The sequence below is a fragment of the Amblyomma mixtum genome, chromosome 3 (assembly GCF_055824585.1).
Source record: "Amblyomma mixtum isolate Tamu chromosome 3, ASM5582458v1, whole genome shotgun sequence".
NCBI classification, from domain to species: domain Eukaryota; kingdom Metazoa; phylum Arthropoda; class Arachnida; order Ixodida; family Ixodidae; genus Amblyomma; species Amblyomma mixtum.
Window position 1 is genome coordinate 110,676,772 of NC_143014.1, and position 21,085 is coordinate 110,697,856.

The following is a 21,085-nucleotide window of genomic DNA, read 5'->3' on the forward strand; positions in this document are numbered from 1 at the left end:
TGTGTGACAAGCACACAGCACAGGCCACCGCGACATCCATCAAACCAAGTCGCTCCGTGGCACACATGCCGCTTGACGTCCTCTGCCCCGCCTGTGCTGCACTGCTCACCGCTCCTCACTGCTCCAGCTGAGGCAGGGCATAGGCTACATGGCATGTGTGCCATGGAGTGACACGGCTTGATGGATGTTGCTGTGAACTGCACGAGAAACCGCCAAACTTTGTTGTGCCACAACGGCAAATGTAATTGTATTTTAAAATTCAAATAACAAATATGACTATTACTAATGCCTAGCTACAAACCTCTAATTCAGGCAACTATCTGATATAGCTAAAAAGTTGACCACAAAATATTAATTAACCGTCTTATTAAACATGATTTGGCAGTTATCTGGTGTCCGCCAACTCTAGTATTACTGTTGCCAGAAAAAGCATCTTTATACCTCAAAAAACCTATTTTTAAATATTAGTGGAAGGCTTCCATGAAACACATGGTATAGTATATGCAAATTTTATTGTAGTAGTAGTAGTAGTAGTAGTAGTAGTAGTAGTAGTAGTAGTAGTAGTAGTAGTAGTAGTAGTGGTAGTAGTATTTTCAAGAAACCAAAATGTTTTTGGACCACCATTTGGGGACACCATTGGTATAGTTAACATAATGTTTTCATTTTGTTGAAGATATCTTTTTCCCACTGTTTATTTTAATGCTTTGTCTTGTGGATTATGTAGCAATCTTCTGGTGCAAACAGAGGTTATTCATTGGTGCGGTTTCCAGGTGGGCTTTTCATTCATTAAATGGCCAAAATTTGGACAGAAGTACTAGTTATTAGCACAATTCAATGTTTTATGTTTACTGATCCAGTGGCTGCCTTTGTTCGTTTTTCAGGCTGACCTATTCAAAAAAGGCCTTGGGTGCTATGTGACATTCACTTGCTTCTGAGTAATATATAAATAAGATGCTTACTCGGAGGTATTCCGCTTCAAAATTTACATGTTTGCACCCTTTCAAAAATTCATAAATGTGCAGGGATGGTTGGAGAAGCCAGTACTGTTTATGGTACAACCTCATTGATATGTTCCCAGTTTGTACAATTTCCCTGTTCATACTTTCAAAGTCGTCAGGAATGAAAATAACGCATAGAGAGTTACCGTTTTTCTCCTGGTGATTGTTACTGGATTACACGATTTCCTGTAAAGTATGTTTATAATTTTGTTGAATTGCAATCCTATGTCATGTTTAGTGACCAATAGAAGGTGTGTCGAGCCTGGGGGCACGCGACATATGCAGAAGTGCAGCGGCAGTCAACCACTCGGGCAGCTTCTCTGCACTGCATAAAAGGAATGGGGTGAAGCAGTCTAAAGATTCTAAAAAAAACTTCCACGGGTGCTACAGCAGCCCTAACACATGGCTTAGAAGGAAATCCCTTGGGCTCTTTACTTTTGAAAAAAGCTGTACCTGTCTCTCTAAGCTCAGTTAAATGAGGTCAGATGGCTTTTTTAAAAGGTACAAATTTATTCCTGGAAAAGAGAGGTTGGAACGTACACTATTTTGTTTTCAGCATCTAAGGCAGATTATGTCCTTGGCAGGGCATGTTTGCTGTATTATTCATAATATTAACTAATATTTTTGCTTTCAACCATGCTTTTAAGCAGCTTGAGCTCCTTTATAAAGTAACAGAGCTATGTATGGGCTACTGTTCTCTAACTGTTCTTTCTATTTGTGTGGTTTACAGCCCGCACCTGCTTCGTATGACCATTCTGTAGATGAGCGTGAGCACACCGTAGAGCAGTGGAAAGGTGAGTGCTCCAGTCCTCCTTTTTGTGTCAGCAAATTGAAGTGAAGTAACTGTTGAGGATGCTGCTCAAATAATGGTACATGCTTGTCTGGTACTAAAGAAGCCAGAACTCACTGAAACTATGGCAAGCATAGGTGAATGTCTTTCTTTTGTTTATGGTGGAGGTGTATGAAGTGGGAAATTAGTTACGTAATCATGTGACACAGAAGATAACTAATTCCCCTCTCTAATCATTCCCACCATAAAAATTGAGACCTTCCTCTGTGCTTTCCTTGCTTTCAAACTGTGCGTCTTTCGTACACCTGCAGTCAAGTTTATGGAAGGCAAAATTTGTGAGAAAATTTCATTTTACTGCTCTCTTTTCATGCATCTTGGAATAGATGTATGCAGCCAATTGTCATGGTACATATTACACATTGTACTATTAAATCTTAAGCAAATCACTTTGGATGCTAAGGAATTTTTTTTTGACAAAGTTGCTTTCCATAAACTTTTGACGGCAGGTGTACATGTATCCAGCCGAGGCCTCCTCACCCCACCCATGTATGCTTAAAGTTTTTCATGTTAAATAGCATAGTGCTATTGTAAGCCATTAAAGGGAACCTGAAATAATTCTGTTGGCCATATCCTAATGTTTCAAGTCTGTAGAGATGGTTGTTGCGACTATTCTAGCCAAGTTTAAGAGCTGCAGGAGCCCTGTAATGTAACATCAATTCTTTAAAGTTGAAACTCTCGCCGTCGCAGTGGCTCAGTGGTTATGGCGCTCAGCTGCTGACCCAAAAGACATGGGTTCAATCCCGGCCGCAGTGGTCGAATTTCGATGGAGGCGAAATTTTAGAGGCCCGTGTACTGTGCGATGTTAGTGCATGTTAAAGAACCCCAGGTGGTTGAAATTTCCGGAGCTCTTCACTACGCGTCCCTCATAGCCTGAGTCGCTTTGGGACATTAAACCCCATAAATCATAAAATTGAAACTCTCATCAGATTAGGGTAATGCCGCTACGTGCATTTTCAGCTGCCCTCACGAGTGCACATTGGCTTGCCCAAGTGATGTTGCCTGTAGTTTTAATTTTTCAAATTCAGCTAGTACAAAAGAATTTTTTAATTCTCAAGGTATATTTTCGTTCTAAATTAAAAAATGTGCATGAGAATAGGTGGCAGCTTCATATTTTCAAGCCAGATCAACACTTTCAATAAAAAGTGAAATCAGTCTGCTTGTGAAGCCTTGTTGTATGCTCCTGCAATTTGTGCGCATTGTTTCAAGTTTTCTGAGCCGTGATGAACGTACCTTGCTGTATTCTGGGCAGCAAAGTCTGTTTGCCAAGTGAGCCACTGCTTTTTTGTTTGACATGGAGCAAAAGGTTGCGATAAGGTGCGTGTTACTGTACAGCTGCAAGCATCTGTTGTGATGGCTTGGTAGCTAAAGCCCGTCACAGTGGAAGATTTAACGTCATTTAAATGAAATGAGATTTTGTACACCAAATATCGTTTACCCTCTTGCAGTGTTACATGGTGAAAAAAATTTGTTCGCAAATGATACCAGTGACAACTGAGGGTAAAAGTACAAGAGAAGCATTAAAGTGTGAATGCAGTGTCTTTGAGATACTACTAGTGTAATGCTGAATATTGCAAGGCCTCTTTTTGCATTCATATGAAAGCAATAATTTAATTCTACAGAACAGCTTCAGAAGTACCTATCCATTGTAAGCCAGGAGAGGTCTCAAGTAAACGAAGATTGAAATAAATGAAAACAAACATTTTAGAGGAGGAGGGTGACAGCATGAAATTATAGGAGTGGGATTCATGAGGTGAAGGCTTCTGTTTAAGAGGCACAGCCATCGTGATAGCATCAAATATAAACCATGTGTGACAGCTGTGTTCAGTCGCTCTTGCGAGAGCATCTCGCCGCGGTGGCTCATTGGTTATGGCACTCGGCTGCTGATCTGAAAGACGCGGGTTTGGTTGCAGCCGCAGCGGTCGCATTTCAATGCGGGCGAAATTCTAGAAGCCTGTGTACTGTGTGATGTCAGTGCACGTTTAAGAGCCCCAGGTGGTCGAAATTTCCGGATCCCTTCACTACGGCGTCCCTCATAGCCTGAGTCGCTTTGGGACGTTAAGCCCCCATAAACCATAAAATGGTCAACTCGCATTGGTGATGCGCATGTGCTACTGAGGCAGCTGTCTCTTACAGCTTGCAACACGGATATCTTTTTACTCAAGCTGACATGAGTGTTAAAAATGGTGCTGGTGGTAGCGGTTTTGTTTTTAAAAATAAAAATAAAGAAAGGTGAAGCAAAAGAGTGTTGCCGGCTGCGGCAATTGCTATCTAATATCTTAAGCACCCGAACTGCAGCCGGTGGAAATGAAAGAGAAAGGGAGAGGATAGTGAGGAGAGTATAGAGGGGAGCGATATCAAGAAAGGACAGGGGAGCTAGAAATCAATTTTTTTCTTGACGGTATTCAGATTGCGTCGTCAGTGTTTCTTCTGCTTATTTGGGGGCGGAGAGTAAGCATTCCATTCAAAATTTGAATGCTAATGAGTTTGCTAAACTAATTTGACCACAAGTGTCATTTTAACTCAGTGAATTAAGAACTGTATATAGTAGCAGCCACTTAATAACAATTGATGTCAATTTCATTTGAAATGAATGGCGTGAACTCTTCTACTGCAGTGGGTTGTAAGCAGGGCCCTTCGTTTCTTTAACCTGGTTTTTTGCACCATAACATATTTATAGTGCGAAAGCATTCATACACTCACCAACACCGACCAAGAATCTTGCCCATCCGATCTTGTGATGCCATGTGAAGTTGAAAATAAAAAAAGCATAGCACAGATACCTCCAAATTTGGCCTGGCCAGCCCCGAGTTTGATCTTGCCCAACACCACGGTGTCCTCCAAATTTGGCGCTGCCCACCCGCAAAATTTGACTTTGGCCGACATGCACCAAAAATGATGCCCAACCATATGGTTAATTGATCTCGCCCAACATGATGGTGACCTCCGAATCTGTCCTGGGTCATTTCCAAAAATTGGCCCTGGCCACCCTTGAAATTTGGCCTTAATAACAATTGATGCCAACGTTATTTAAACTAATGGCATGAACTCTTCCAATGCAATGGGGTATTAGCAGGGTCCTTCATTTTTTGTAGCCTGGTTTTTGCTCTGTGAACGTATTTTTGAAAAGTTGGATTGAACCCGATTTCTACCAGAAAAGATGTGTTCAATATACAGTTTGCCCATGCAAAAACCTGAAGGCATGGTACGGATACTGGTGGACGACTTGAGCCTATTCTAGAAGGGTGTATTTAATTATTTGTTAATAATTTGAAATCTCTTATGCTTGTTATTCGTAATGTGGCTTCCACACAGGGTAAGTTCGAGATACCGTAAAATCCTGAATGTAGGGCGGACCGTAATGTAGATCGACCCCCCAACTAACCAATCCTAAAAATGAAAAAAATCTTTTTCAATGGCAATGGCAAAAAATGTTGCGTTCTGTGAGATTGGTTGCAGCGGCCATCACAAGTTAAGCTTGTGCAGTGCGCCGTGGTGTAGTGACTTAGAAGTGTTGTCCCTCTGCGGTAATTACTGAGCCAAAACACTTCAACAGAATATTGAAACATGCATGCAGTTGATGGCAGTATGTTTTCGAAACAGAATATTGCCAGAAAGAAAGAAAGCATGCTCATTGGTTTAGTGGTTTGTGACTTTGGGTTAGAAGGCTGGAAGGACGGGCAACCTGCAACCATCCTTGCAACTTTCACTTTTCGACCTAAATGCTTGCATAACCTCCACAGCTTGCAAATTCACACTTGCGAGTCGTGGAGGTTACATGACTGCTTTGGTTGAAAAGGGCCGTTGCGGGACAGTAGCACGCCCTTTGCGACTCTGATGTGGCCCTCCCCTGCCCAAGTTAGAACGCGCCGAACACTGCCTGCCTGTTCTTAAGCTTTGAAGGCGAAGGCGAGGCCTACCGCTATGTTCAGGCTTAAAAACAGGCGGTTTTGTCCATTGCTGTCCGGGAAAGAAAGCAAGTGATCACGTGAATTTTTAAAACAGTAAAGTAGGGTAATCTCACTACCCAACTGCTTCCTGATCGCAGTGTACTGCATTTCATGTTCACTTTTGTTAGTTCGAACTTCGGTTACATTAGAACCCCTGTATAGTAACGTTACTCAGACCAGCTGTCCTGCTCATATCATCCCTTTTTGTGACATTTGTTTTCAGTTATCAAATTTTATGTTATAGCATTTTCAATTTTGTCTAAGTCGTAGCTGGGCTATGTGTCATTAGCCCACTGTAAGTATATTGCGCGCACATCGCATGCTTGCAACACTAATCGCATGCTAGGTTACTTATGTCGCAATTTTTTCAACGTTCCTTCTTCTTCGAAACTTTAGCTATCTAAAACACTAATTCGCTCCAAGCTGGAGTATGCAACTTCAGTTTTTCCTTATGACAGTCATATTACTGCTCATGAGATGGTTGAAAATAACTCTGCGTGTTTCATCTTCAATTACAACCACACTGCAAGCATAACTACTATGAAATCTAGTCATTCTCTTCCATTGCTGTCACTTCGTCGAAAAGTGTCTTGTATCACATTGTTTCACAAGTACCATCATCCTGTACTGCACGGTCGCCTTATCCTACAGCCATTTTATGTATCCCATCGTACTGACTATCCTCATAAAGTCGGCTTCGATTCTTGTAGCACCAAATATTTTTCTCAGTCATTCTTCTGGAATCACCTTCCCGTAGATATTGCCGACATCAATAATTACAAGATAATCCATGAAGTTATAGCTAGCATTGTGTACTCGGGTGCTATTTCAATTTGTTTCTCTGCTGTATTTTTATGATCTTATTCTTGTGTTTTTTCCACTGCGATAAATAAATAAATAAATATAGCCATGATGACAGAGGGAGGCCTATCGAACAGTATAGACGTAGGCCTATCGAACAGTATAGTTTTTTTTTTTCAGTCTCTGTCACCGCAGAAATATTCAACACACGTCCATACCATCTGCAGATCACATGCGCTGCGGTAGGGGAGCGGCGGGGAAAATGACCTGGCCCTGTTTCCAGCAGGCGCCACTGGGAGGCTTTCAGTGGCACATCTGTAGGTGGTGCATCATAGGGCATATATAACTGCTTCTTTGTTAAAGATGTCTTCACTATAAGCAAAAAAAATGTACAGTAGTCCATACTATAAGCAAAAAAATGTACAGTAGTCCATGGAAGGTGAAAAGGGACTGCAGTTTCACTTTTTATCCATAGTTCACTGTAGCAGGGCTGTACAGTATTTCGAACTGTGTTGGCGTGTCCGTGCAATGCAAATTAATGGCTTTTACTGCGTCCTTGGTTATTGGCGCTTTTGAAAATAACCTAAAACTTAATTTCTCAAGCAATTTTTTGAAAAACCTGGTTTGTACCCGCTTTTACCTGATATGTGCCCGCAAAAAAGCTGCAGCCACAGGGGTGTGCAATATGAAGGGGAAAGCTGTGGCATGAGAAGGAGGTAAATTTGAATCGCACAAATGCCTTTAGTACAGCACACATAGGAGGAACTGTTGTGAGGAAACATTGAGTACTAGTTGCATCTGTGCCTAAATCATCCAGTCCAATCTGATACTGTTTCAGGGGCCTTTTAAGGACAGTGCTTTTGAATTTGATGCTCACATCGTTTTGTGATGCAGTGTTTTTCATGTGTGTCTAACTAAGCACAGTCAAGACCATTCTAACTACTGCTGTAACGTGAAATAGGCATGCATATGCTCAGGGGAACCATTGGCACTAGAGTGCCTCCAGCATTATTGAAATTCTGTACTATTGTGCATTTCATGATCCATTAATGTCAGGGTGCCAGATGCATGTGCACTTGTGGTACCTTGCAGTAGAAAACTGCAAAACCCACAGTATGCTGTAATAATGTTATTGATTGCCGATGACCTTGACAGCTGTTATAAGGTGCTGAGTGTTTTTTTTTGTGCCATGCTTAACAGTGAGCAGGCTTTCTTTTTAGGTAATTAACATGCAGTTTTAGTTACTTGGTGTGTAATGTGCACAAATCAGATGTTTAAATAATGTTTTGTATTGCTCTGATTTCACTGCAGAATTGATCTACAAGGAAGTCCTTGAGTACGAACAGACCCACAACAGTCTCGGGACTCCTGGTCGCAATGCTTTGCATGGCTCCTCTCAAGGTACGATCCAGGCATTCTACAGCCTGGCTGCCCTGCTTGCCAAGTTTTGATCGATGCTAGAGTTGTTTAGAACAAGGTAGCCAAAGGAATAGCGTATCATACCCCTGTCAAGCGGGCGAGTTAGGTGCACATACGGAGAGTGTCACTTGCTATAAATGCACTTTGTCAAATCTAAACGTCGCAAAGTGTAGTGTCACTCGCAGAAGAGTGCACTCCGGTTGGAGTGTGTTCACAGAACACGCTTTGAGGGCTGAGTACGTAACCTTGACAGCAGCGACTTTGAAGGCACAATACCGTATAAACGCGTGTAAGGGCCGCACCCCGTTTTCCCGAAAGAAATGTTTAAAAAAAAAATAATTCTGTGTAAGGGCCGCACCCGAACTTTCCACGACCCAGGTGGTAGCCTTCTATATGCACGCGCCGTGGCCTCCGTGATCAGCTCCGGCTGCGAGCAAAAGTGCGGAGCGCTTGATCGCGGAGGCCATGCACGTGCACAGGAGCTTCCAAGTGCCGTCCATGGATGGCGCCCGAGGCCGCTCTCATCATCATCATCATTGTAAACTTTTTTCTCCGCCGTGGCCTCCCGCCATCCACATCGACATCAGCATCGCCAGCTCCAGCCTTTTGTTGTTTTTGTGGCGTGTTAGCGTGCCCGCCGTAGTTATGGTGGTTGTAGCTTCCGCGTGCTGCCGCCGAGCTATGCAGTTTTAGCATGATGGGCAAGCGCCTTAATAGCTACACGGCTGGGAGTTAGCTCTCGAACACGCAAGCGTGCAGCGGGCAGGAAATTCAACGCGGCCGAGGAGTACATCTAGTGATGGTGCAACCAGAAGGATGCATTGAGAAACACAAGCTGCAAAAAGCCCGCTTTCTGAGGCAAGCCGTGCGAGTTTCCCGAAATGGAAGAAGAGCTGCTCTCTTATGGGATGGAAGTGCGGAACAACAGCTACGCGTTGACAGTGGACGTGCTGCGCTGCTTCTTTTGGGATGAGCGTGCGCCAGAGCACAGCACCAGCTCAGAGTCTAAATACTCGGCGAGTGACGATTGGACACAGAATAAATGCCGTTCATTCCCTGATTGGTGTGTTTTTACTTTAATTTTTTTTTTTTTCGCAAGTCTCGTGTATGGGCCGCGCCCCGAAAATTGGCCCTCGGATCTGGAAAAAAAAGTGCGGCCCTTACACGTGTTTATACGGTACGTACGGTGCATAAAAAGTACTCTCAGGTTTATTTTACTTGGTATAACACTGTTTTAGAAAAATATTTCTTCATTGTAGCTACAAGCAAAACAGCACAACAAAGGAACTCGATCAGATGCAACTCTGCTGCACGCCATTAACTTGTTTGTTGTCAAAACTCTGGGTAGTCTTGGCTTTCTTTCTATTTTTTTTTAATTGATAGAAACTGTTTAAGTTCGTTTTATTTGCGCTGTCACATCAAACAGTCAAATTTTAAGTTTTGTTTTCTTTTTCGGCAACCTCTTCAAAAATTTCGCTCATTGCGTGTCGCCATATAGCGAGTGCAGTTTGCCTCTCCATTTAGCACCGCGTAGCCCAAAGTGTCACTCGGGATGCCGAAGCACACTCCCCGTAAGTGCACTTTACTTAAGTGCTTGACAGGGTTATTAGTTACACTTTCATTGAGTGCACTTACCCTTATGAAATGTCACTTTCGATGCATACTGCTGCATGGCTGTCTCGAATTGGGTGACGCGTCCCCGACTGCCGGAGGGGAACGCTATCGCGTGCAGGTTCGAAGAAGAAACCAAACAGATCAAACAAAACAAAACGAAGCTGTGTTTATACTTTAAAGAAAAGGAGCCAATAAAAAAACGAAAACACCAAGAAAAACGCACACTCAACGCTCGTACAACAATACAGATTAAAGGAAAGAGTTCACCAGGTACAAAGTGTCCCAGGTGAAGCGGGAATGCCTTGCAGGCAGCAAGGATGGGGGTTGATGACTTGCGATGCGTTGCTGGCATTGCGTCTCGAGGGAATCGATGGTAGAAAGCCAGGTGGTAAGGAGCATGGAAAGACCATGAACATGGAAAGACGCTGATGAACTCTAGTCAGCCGCACCCAAGAACTTGGCAGCCTCGATCCATCGGCTGCCACTTCCAAACTTGAAAGGGACGCAAGAGGCTTGCGTCGGTGATCCAAGGGAAGTCCCCAGCAGCACGGACCCAAGGTCCGACGGCTGTCACCTCCATGCTTGAATCCCCAGACTTCCGCTGCGGTGTCTTCCTTCACTCCTTGATTTACTGACACGTCAGCTCTCAATTCCTCGTGCCCGCCTCACACACACCATTCGCACGTGCACATGCCTGGCACGCGCGGTGCTCCGCTGTCCGACGCACCACTGTCGACGCATCGCGTTCAAAAATCCCTCGACGATTCCATGTGCACATCACGGTGGCGTAATAAAGGGCCATTCCTTGCCAGGCGCACCAATTTTTTGCGCTCGACCCTCTTCGATTTCGTTTAAAAAATTTGTGGCTTTTTATTGAACCGTCAAAAGAAATTTCCCTAATATCAAAATATTAATTTTTTGCGCTTAAACGCTTTACTATAAGTTTTTCTACCACCGCGGTGGCTCAGTGGTTATGGTGTTCAGCTCCTGACCCGAAAGACGCAGGTTCGATCTCGACCGCAGCAGTCGAATTTCGATGGAGGTGAAATTCTAGAGGCGTGTACTGTGCGATATCAGTGCACGTTAAAGACCCCCCAGGGGGTCGAAATTTCCGGAGCCCTTCACTATGGCGTCTCTCATAGCCTGAGTCACTTTGGGACGTTAAACCCCATAAACCATAACCATAAAGTTTTGTTATTTTAAATTATGCAGCATACTCTTCAATGAGTATCAGAGAGCTTGGCACAATTTTGGTGATTACGAAATGGCATTGCAAGATGAAACTAGCCAGAGGTAGATCCCAATGGGGATAGCTGAAGCTTCATGGCGCCACACATCAACAATGTTTTCATGCAGCTTAGGGAATTAGAGTGGGAAAATATGGTGGCGACCTTTATATGTATTCGAGCGCAGCATCGTTCTCAAGACTGGGAGCTGCTGGCAGTTTGTCCACAATACAAAGAGAGCGGTGGGCCTTCGAAAGAAATGAAAGATGGTTTGCAGATACATTGCCTAGACACAAACACACTACCTGGACTGGACACACTGCTGAAACTACTACTACCGTATAAACACTTGTAAGGGCCGCACCCGTGTACGGACGCACCCTGTTTTCCTGAAGGAAATAAGAAAAAAAGATCCGTGTAAGGGCCACACCAAAACTTTCCACGACCCATGCAGGAATAGCGCTCGAAATGCACGCGCCATGGCCTCCATGATCGGCTCCAGCTGCGAGCAACGGTGCACTTGATTGGGAGGCCATGATCGTGGAGGAGCAGCACGTGAAGAGCTGCTGGGCAGCTGTTTCAGTTCGGGAAACTTGCAGGGCTTGCCTCAGAAAGCGCACTTTTTGCAGCTTGTGTTCTTCAGTGCATCCCTTTGGTTGCACCATCGTTGGATGCACTTCTTGGCCATGTCGAATTTCCTGTCCGCCGCACGCTTGCCGTGTTCAAGAGCAGCCTCCCAGCCGTGTAGCTATTACAGAAGTACAGTAGCCGACGGGTAATTCGGACTCCAATAATTCGGACTTGTAGGATATTTCGGACTTCAGTGAGGCACCGTCAGTCACCCCATAGAAGCGCATACATATTCGCGACGGATATTTCGGACTTTAAAAGTCCGAAAGTTCGATTTTTCGGACTAATTTCAGTCGCCTGCAGGCCAAAATCTGCCATCTTATCGGCTTTTCGCCGGCACAACAGGCGCCATCTTGGATTGAGGTGGATTGGCTCTGCAGTTGGATTGGCTTGACATGGTTTCGGTGCCCCATTTTTGCCAGTAGAGGTCCCTGCAATTTCTGCCACTTCGAGGTGGCAGTCGGATTGTCATCGCCGTCAACCTGCTTTTGTCGCCAACGCTGACGCGGGTAGCTATCCCTTTGTGCTTTGTCTCATACGTTCGCCATTCGCCGTGTTGTCACACGAGTTTCTCCGACCGCGTCAACCGAGTGGCGCGCCGTCAATCCTTTGGCCGTTTTGTGATTGCGTCCGGCGGTTCCTTGCGTCCGGCGGTTCCACCGCTCTGAACGAAAAGTGCCTCATTTTTGCGTGTTTGACGAGCGGTGTGGTGCGCACTCGGGCTGTGGACATGGCCCCGCCGGTGCTGCCGGGTCCGTCAAAGAAGCGTGGGAGCTATTCTACCATGACCCTTGAGAAAAAGGCAGCGATCATAAAGCTAGTGCTGAGTGGGCGAACGCAAGCTGACGTGGCCAAGGAGTTCGCACTGTCGAAGCAAACTATTTCGGATTACGTGAAAAATAAGGAGAAGATTTTTTCCGCCTTTGAGGCGTCCCACAGCAGCAGCCAGAAGAACGACAGGAAAGGCGACCACCCCGAATTGGAGAAGGCCTTGCTACTCTGGCTTAAAGCTGCTTTAGCGAAAAACCTTCCAGTGTCGGGCGACACGTTGAAGGAAAAGGCAGAGACCCTGGCCGTGAGAATGAGAATTGAAAAATTCAAGTTCACGGACGGATGGCTCCGCGGTTTCAAGAAGAGACACGGTGTGTCTTTTAAGAAGATGTGCGGGGAGAGCGGAGCCGCCAACCCAGCCACGGTAGCAGACTACCGTCAGACGAAGTTGAAGCCCTTGTTGAGCCAGTACAGCCCGGAGGACACCTTCAACTGTGACGAGACCGGCCTCTTCTTCAAGATGTTGCCTGACCGCACCCTCTCTTTTTCGGGTGACTCCTGTTCAGGGGGCCGCCACAGCAAGGAAAGGATAACAGTAATGGTAGGTGCAAATGCCACTGGCACTGAGAAGCTGCCACTTCTTGTGATAGGCAAATCAAAAAATCCTAGGTGTTTTAAGGGCGCGAAGAACCTTCCCGTGTGGTACTGCAGCAACTCCAAGGCATGGATCACTCATGCTTTGTTTGAAGATTACGTGCGTCGACTCGACCGAAGTTTCGAGCGGCAGGGGCGACAAGTTATTATTTTTGTTGATAACTGTGCGGCTCACGGCACCATCGACAACCTGAAAGCCATTCGGCTCGAATACCTGCCACCAAACACCACCAGCGTGCTCCAACCAATGGACCAGGGGGTGATCAAAAACCTGAAGGTGCATTATCGGACCCGTCTTCTGTGGCGCACAGTCCTTTGTTTTGACAACGGGAAAAAGTACGCCACGGATCTTTTTGCGGCGGTTAGCATGCTGGCTGACGCGTGGAAGGCAGTGAGAGCGGAAACAATTGCTAATTGCTTCAGGCACGCTGGATTCTCCGCCGATGAAGTCGATGACGTAGAAGACTGCAACGATTCTGAGGATTTGCCTGCAGACAGTGGCGAAGACCTCATCGTTGACCTTCGCGGGAACGGAATGGACATTCCAGCGGGCTCCACGTTCCGCGAGTTTGTTGAAGTGGACGACGGCCTCGATATGTGTGCGGACCTCACGGACGACGAACTTGTACGCCAGGTTCTTCAACCTGAAGACGAGTCGGACTCCGACGACGACTCGGGCGGCCTACCACAGCCATCGCTTGCACAAATTACGAACGCTGTGAACTTGCTGTCCAGCGTGTACAGCGAAACGACAACTTTGGCGCAAATACAAGCGCAAATCGTCGCCAGCAAAAGAAATTTGCCGCAAGGTAAAATCAGCGACTTTTTTAAGCCGATTTCCTCTGAATAAAGTGATTTTTTGTGCTTCACGGATTTTTCGGACTGTTCGATTATTCGGACCATTTTTCGGGTCCCTTCAAGTCCGATAAAACGGTCGGCGACTGTACTTGCTGTTGGGCTAGTTGGTTGATAATAAATTTGAACGGCGCAAGGGTGTTCGTTCCCTTGTGCCATTCAAATTTATCGTGCAGCTATTAAGGTGCTTGCCTATCGTGCTAAAATTGCAACGCTCAGTGGCAGCACATGGAAGCCACGACTACGGTGAACTAACACGCTACCACAACTTTTGTGCCTTTGACAGCCACAAAATGCTGGGGCTGGTGATACTGATGCCGATATGAATAGTGGGAGTTCACGGTGGGAGAAAAACTTGACGATGACCATGATGATTAGGCGCAACCTTGGGTGCCATCCGTGAGCGGTACCTGGAAATCCCTGTGCGTGTGTGTGGTCTCCGTGATCAAGCACGCTGTTGCTCGCAGCTGGAGCTGATCGCGGAGGCCACGGCACGTGCATTTCGCGGGTCACGGAAAGTTTGGGTGCGGCCCTTTCACGGATCTTTTTTTTTAATATTTCTGTCGGGAAAACATGGCGCGGCCCATGCATGCGTTTATACAGTATATATCTTGCAGTTGGCGTAAAATAAGTTTAGATGTGACAAGGGGGTAAAAAAAATTAGTTGCAAACACTGCTATCGAGGCTACACACTTCTGCTAGGAAAGTGTAGCGAGTTCGCCAAACTTGCTTCACGCCGAGTGCATTCTGGTGACTGTCACTAAGTTTTTTGTGTGGCATGGCACGGATGGCTCTAAAAAGAAGTGTCACTCATTGAAAATGAGACAACTTGCCTGTGTGACAGGGGTATTACTTGTACACTTCCGTCAAACACAAAGCGTGCTTTGAGCTTGAGTTTGCGTTTGACACATACCCTAGGTTTAAAAAATTGCATGCCGGCTATGTGTGTAGCTTGAGCTGATAGCATTCAGCAGCATTACCGTATTTACTCGCATAATGATTGCACTTTTTTTTTTTTTCAAAAAATTGGCGCAAATTTAGTGGTGCGATCATTACGCGGAGTAAATTTTTAACAAAAAATTTTCGAGCCCCGAAAACGCAAACCAGTTGCAGGTCAGACTACCCTTGTCACTCGGGTGCGCTACCCGCAGTTACGCCGCTAAACGTGGTTATCGCGAACCGAGCTCGGCGATCTCGGCTCGTTAACCGAGAAGATAAAGTGTGAAAAGCGCACAAGCTGGCCCGCTTTGAGATCATACTTTCTTTGCACTAAATCACGTTCCAAGAGAAACGCATCAAAATAGGCAGTGTGTATAGTGCTGCGCGACGGCACTTTTATGCAGCCTTTGATCTCGTCCGATGGTGCAGCAACAGCGTACAGCACCAACGTTCCGCGCCGCTGAAGCTACGCATTTTACCGCCGTTACGCCGAAAAATATCCGGTCTCTGCCGCATTGTTAAAGTGGGCGACAAATTCTGAACGCTCGCAGCACCATATTCTGCGAGCTTACCGCAATGATGCCGCGCGCGAGCGCGGCAAACGACGGCGCTCTGTACTCCCTTGTCGTTGCTAGGCCTAACTTGTTTCGTATCGAAGCCACAGTGGACGGCGCTTTTGAACTGACCAACGCTATAATTAATGTTCTACTTATAGTGCTGCCTTACTGACAACCTAATTGTTTTGTAATTAGAAGAAATATATACGATCGATTTCAGCGACGCCTTAGCAGCGGAGCTGGCGTGCAAGCAGATCGGGTCACTCGCGCTTCAACGGCGGCAGCTGCTACGCGGCTGCGAACGTAAAACTAGCTTGTATTGCAGTTATTACTCCTACCAGCAACTCAGTACAGGCCAGCGATCCTCAAGGAGGATTAATTTTTGACGTTCCCGTATCCCAGTACTTATTATTTACGAGTACAATAAAGTTTAGCTGGATCACCGCGTCACTTCATTGCACCGCAACCCAGATCGGTGGCGAGCCTTGCGACAACGGCAAACCGTGATTCGAGATTACCGCAGATAAGTTTGGTATCCACGATTACGCTTAACCGCATTTAGACTGCCCTTGTGACTGCAGGTCAGCCAACAGGCGGCTGACAGAGCAAGATGGTCATCTGCACGTGCCATCTGTCAGATAGCAAGCACGATCATCGTCGGCTAGACTCGACATCGTCGACAAATTGCAGCGGCAAGTTCGGGGTGCAATCATTATGCGGGGAATAAAAAAAAATTGAATTTTGCCAACCAAATTCGGGGGTGCGATCATTACGCGAGTGCGATCATTATGCGAGTAAATGCGGTATACTCATGGAAACGCTAGCCACTCACTTCACTGTGAATTTGTTGTTGCGTGTTGCATTTGGAACTTGCGTGTTGCATTTGGAACTAGATGGTAGTGGGTTGTACTTTTGCTTTGTCTCATTTTGTCGCAGCTAGAAGGTTTGAGTAGTAAGGTGTTTCTTTTTGTGAATGCAGCATCTCTGTTTTGAGGTTCATAAGCCTCATGTGGTCGCCTGGCTGGGTTGCCATAATATTAGTGCCGAAGCAAGCGGGAAGTATTTAAGAAAATTTTTTTTTGTTGAAAGTAACCATGACTAAATATGCTGTATGTAAGAAATCCACTTATTTTTGCTGCTTGCAGTATAACTGAAGCATGAATGGTAAGACTTCTGTGAACTTCATTTACCAAAGCATTCAGCCAATTTGGCATCTTGGGCAGAGACTGTAACCTAAATACTTACATTCCACACTGTAAATCTTGATCATTCCTGGGGACCCCAATGCTGGCATGCTTGATGCTCATTGGTGCCACAAAGTTGGGGTCCTAGATTTTAAGTCTATGTTGGGACATTATTCAAGGTCATGTGACTGCAGTGAAATGAAGAAAAATGTTTTTGTTTTGAACTAAACTATGGCCTTGAAAAAGTTGTACCTTAGGCTAAACAGTTGTGTGATACTCTAGCTGCCTTTCTTCTTTCTCTTTTGCTTGTATGATCATGGTGTGTGTCCAGGAACAAAATTGTGTACTTTTTCAATCTTTTATTAGCAATTTGACTTCAAAAATAGATTCATTCAGCTGCATTTTCATTTAGTGCAGTGCACTATAACTATGATTGGTGTAAGAATGCTAGGAACAGCCAAAAGGGCCTCCTTTGCTATAAGGAGAGAGAGAGAGTCCTTGTTGGTCCCTTGTTGTGCTGTGCAGTCTGTGTTACTCTAATACTAGTGTGAGGTGTGGCTGCTGCAGGCTGGATGTTACCATTGCAGATGGTGCAATAGAAGTGATAGATGGAGACCAGTCTGTGGACCAGTCATCCAATGGAGGGGCTTCAGCAAACAGCTACCATCGACGACGCTACCAGTCCTAGCTGCACGGGAGGAGTTGGGACAGCTGGGGGGACACACACCCAGGAAGCCTCTGGAAGAAGAACTCGAGCACCACCTGTTCTCTTGCTGTCCATCTCTGCAGTTTTCTTCTCCATAACCACAAGCTCAACAATGCTTGCCTTGATGTTTACGACACAGAGCCATGCATGAGCTGCGTGAGGCCCCCCATGGCAGGCATGCTTGCTGTTGGGCCAGTGGTTTTATTCAATAAGTTTTGCCTTATTATGACTTCCCTTTTCCCAGAGAGGTCAGGTGAATGGTTTGCTTGATGACCGTCTTTAGGGATTTGACTAGTAGTAAAGGTTGGCACTCCATCTCCCGATGGCATTGTGCAGTGTACTGTGACACAAGAACTGTTTCACTGTCTCCAGGAAGAGGATATCTGGAAGAAAATTATCCCATGTGAGTTCTTCATGTACTGGCCATGGTCTTCCGGAAGCTCTCTGCTGTCTTTATGTGCAAAGCGGGTTTGCATTGCTTCCATCCTACAGGTGCAGCCCCAGACATTGGCTTTTCATTGGCTTCCTTGTAATAGTGAATGCTGCTCATGTAGAACACGAAACCAGTAGGAGTAAGTGAAAACACTTATGCTGTGTACAAGGCTCCTAATTGCCAAGAGACAGCCTTTTTTGTTATAGCTTCTACACTTTTTTTTGTTACAATGTCGTTTACTGCAGCATAGCATGAACTTTTATTATGCTGCTTTATTTCTGTTGCTTTTTACACGCTTTTTTGTTTGTTGTTTTTTTACATTGAGATGGGCAAGTAGATGGATGCGTACAGTTAATGGGGGGAAGTGCTCTTGTTTGTTGAATGAGTAATTACTTTTTTTGGGGAGGAGGCAGATGTATTTTAAATATTGTGAAAAAGAGCATTTTTTGACAAAACAATGAGAATTGTGCTCACTGTGCAAGTACTTGTGTTTATTGTCCTTGTAACTATGGTCAGCTGTCACAGAGAAGGTTATCAAAAGGGTGAGCAGGCTCGCTGGTGGGCTTCTATACAACACAAATAGCTGTACAAACTGCTGAGTTCTTAACTCTCGCTTCTCTGTTACAGCTTGTAGCCAGCCTCTTGCATCACTAAAACTGTGGTGTAGGCATTAGTGACGCAAGGTCTGCTTTCCAATGTGGGTAGAACTTTGGGAGCTGTGCACTCGTCGTATCGTGCTGAAATTTGCATGCCTTTAGCTTTTGTGGCACATTTTGTGATAATTGAAGTGGACTTAGAGGTTATACGGGAAGTTGCTGCGCAACAAAAGACGTAAGACGAATGCAGGCCAGTGAGGCTGCATTTTCCTGTCTGTGAATGCAGAGAACAGGCCTAAGGCACATGGAACCTAGTCATGCTGCATGCCAGACGTCCTAGCAGGAGTCTATTTTTTTTTTTCTAGGATCTGCAATTGCATATGTGTGCACCATGTGTCTCTCTGGTTTTTAGCTGCCTCTACTGACTTTGTTCTTTCTTTTGCTGTTGTTTGTCTGTATTCTGTTCATTTCAGCGTCTCATGTGCAAAGGGTTCATTTCTGTGCTTTTGTCATCCTCGTTGTTATTCACAAGACTGCCCTCAAGTGCTTGTGGCAATGCAGAGGCAGTTGTTATGAGTGTGCAAAAACTTTTGTGATGCGTGATCTCGGAGGAGGCAATTTTTTTTTTATTTTTAATCGTAATTTTAGTTGGCCATTCAGAATTATCTTTAACTGATACAGAGCGCTGAGCCTGGAAATGTGTGTTGTATTATGATTGAGAATTGCAATTTTGGTGAGGCACCAGCACAGTGGCTGTGCCCTGGGCCCATGTCCTGTGCGAGATGTGGACACGCTCCCTGGAATCCATTTGTGTAGAGACCAGGTGATCTGGCTCAGCTGCTGCTTGTCAAAGTTGGCCTCTTCAGGAGTGTGTGAATGTGTGTGCTTGTTTCATATGTAGTTGAGTGATGGAGCAAGGTTGATAGCTGTGGAATCAGGTCACTGACAGGATTGCCCACCAGCTGCAGGGTCTGGGGCACACCCCACAGGTGACGCAGTCTTTCTGTTCTTCCTGCTCGTATGACCGGGTAGGATTAGCCGCCATGTCTGTACATATATATACGCAATAGTCTTACTTCCTCTAGAGTCCCACTAATACACTCTGTACTGATGGACAAGCCCCTTTTTTAGGTTTCGAAGGACAGGTGGTGAAAAGTGTTTTTGCCTTTTTGAGACGACGTTGTATAAAGAACCGAAAAAAAAAAAAAAAAACATTGTACATTTTAATTTTTACTGTGACGCCCATTGGTGAGAGAGTTCTTTTTGTGCGTGCATGTGTGTGCATGTGTTTCCTCTGGGGAGATACTTCCCTTGCGTTGGCCTTCACTGGAGCAGCCTTCACAAGCTGCGCTTGCACCATAGGCGTCGTGTTATTGTTTTCCTCGTTTTTGCGCATTTTATGTTGGTTTTTACTTCTGTTCGACGAAAACCAAGGGAAAATAAATTAGAAAAACTCACTGAAGATTTGTTGTTGTGTGCATTCATCTCTCTGGTAGGAAGCATAATGATGAGTTTAAGCAGAAATGCGCACATATTAATTAAGCAGAAATGCGCACATATGGTGCTTTCTGCGTATATGGAACATCACTGAACGCTGATGAGCGATAGCTAGTGGGAGCAGCCCACCACGCTGACGCTATGCGTGGGTACGACGGCGACGCGTAGACAGCACTTCACGCTGTGCAGTCAAATTTTTTAACCAAATAGATAACAGTTCCTCTTGTACAGCCCGTTTGTGAATATATATCATGGGCAGCGTGCCTTGGAGAGAAGTGTTTCGAAGTATGCTACGGCATGTCGAAGCTATCACCTTAAAATGCCATGGTGAACATGTGTTGGGGAGCCCAACATACCCCCAAAGCTGGGTGTTCCCCCGAATCGTGCAAGCCTCTCGCAGTCCGACACACTGCCGCCTGCACTATATTTCCTCGCAAATGCTGCCTTTCAGATTTGACAGCCGAGGCAGCATTATACCAAACAGCAGTTCTCAAACGTCATGCATAAGAACGAAAAAGAGCCATGCACTGCAACAGACAACGGTGCAGATACCCTGGCCGTCTCCTCTGGCCTCCACAAAAGCCACTTATTTCTGATAGCACAGTACTGGTCGTCTGCTACTTTGCGTAGTTCGGTTATCATGCTGTTTGAGGTCTGTCTTCAGTGTAAACCTATCTAGGGTGTCCAATTTGAACGGCAGTATTTGCGAGGAAGTGTGGCACACGCGGCAGCATGTCAGACTACGCCAGAAGCTGACGCGATTCGGTGTAACGTGCAGTGACTAGGAGTGCCTTTTGTGGGTATGTCTGGTTTCGCAACACACATTAGTCAATGGCATTTTAAAGCGATAGCTTCATAATGACGTCGCACACACTCTTCTTTAAAGCACTTGCCAACTTTTCACAACTGACCGCCTTGCAGGTACTCGCAAGGTGAGAAAAATATTTCTGAAAGTTTTGCTCACGTGTTTCTTTGGGTCACTGTCACGGTGTAAGAATATGATGTGTCTGGACGAACACAGTACAGGCGGCACAAAACCCATCGCAGCTCGCGGTGCTCCGCCAGATGGTGCTACACGACTGCAACCCCTGGTGTTCCTGTATATGCTCCCGCAGGGAGCATATACAGGAACACTAGTGACCCCTGGGTGCCTTGATGCCCGCTTGCCTCCGCTTTCAGGGTGAAGACACCCTTTGTACCACCCCACGCTGCCTTTTCCCTTTCACAGCGGCATGTTGAGTCCCATGCGCCGGTCGCGTACTATGCTATCTGTGTAGCATGGTTTGTATGTGGTTTCAGGGCAGCTGCAATACTGCGAGTGAACTGCAATGGGCACCGCATTGATGTCTCTCTTGTGGCAATAATATTCTGGCACTTCTGAGAGTGTTCATGCACGATGGAATCGCTC

The 21,085-nt window shown here is 45.6% G+C and overlaps 1 protein-coding gene across 2 annotated transcripts in view; it reads left to right on the top strand.

Annotated features, from left to right (window-relative positions):
* bsk (mitogen-activated protein kinase dJNK) overlaps positions 1-19,642 on the top strand; it is a 55,483-nt gene extending 35,841 nt beyond the window's left edge. The window contains exons 10-12 of one of the 2 annotated variants that reach the window (XM_089580724.1): positions 1,729-1,792; positions 7,908-7,997; positions 17,033-19,642. In XM_089580724.1, coding sequence (XP_089436850.1) covers positions 1,729-1,792; positions 7,908-7,997; positions 17,033-17,133 — 255 coding nt within the window. In that variant the 3' untranslated portion in view covers positions 17,134-19,642. Of the gene's footprint in view, positions 1-1,728; positions 1,793-7,907; positions 7,998-15,842; positions 16,981-17,032 lie in introns of those variants that run through there. The other variant, XM_089580725.1, reaches the window with a different exon arrangement.
* The last annotated feature ends 1,443 nt before the right edge of the window (positions 19,643-21,085 follow it).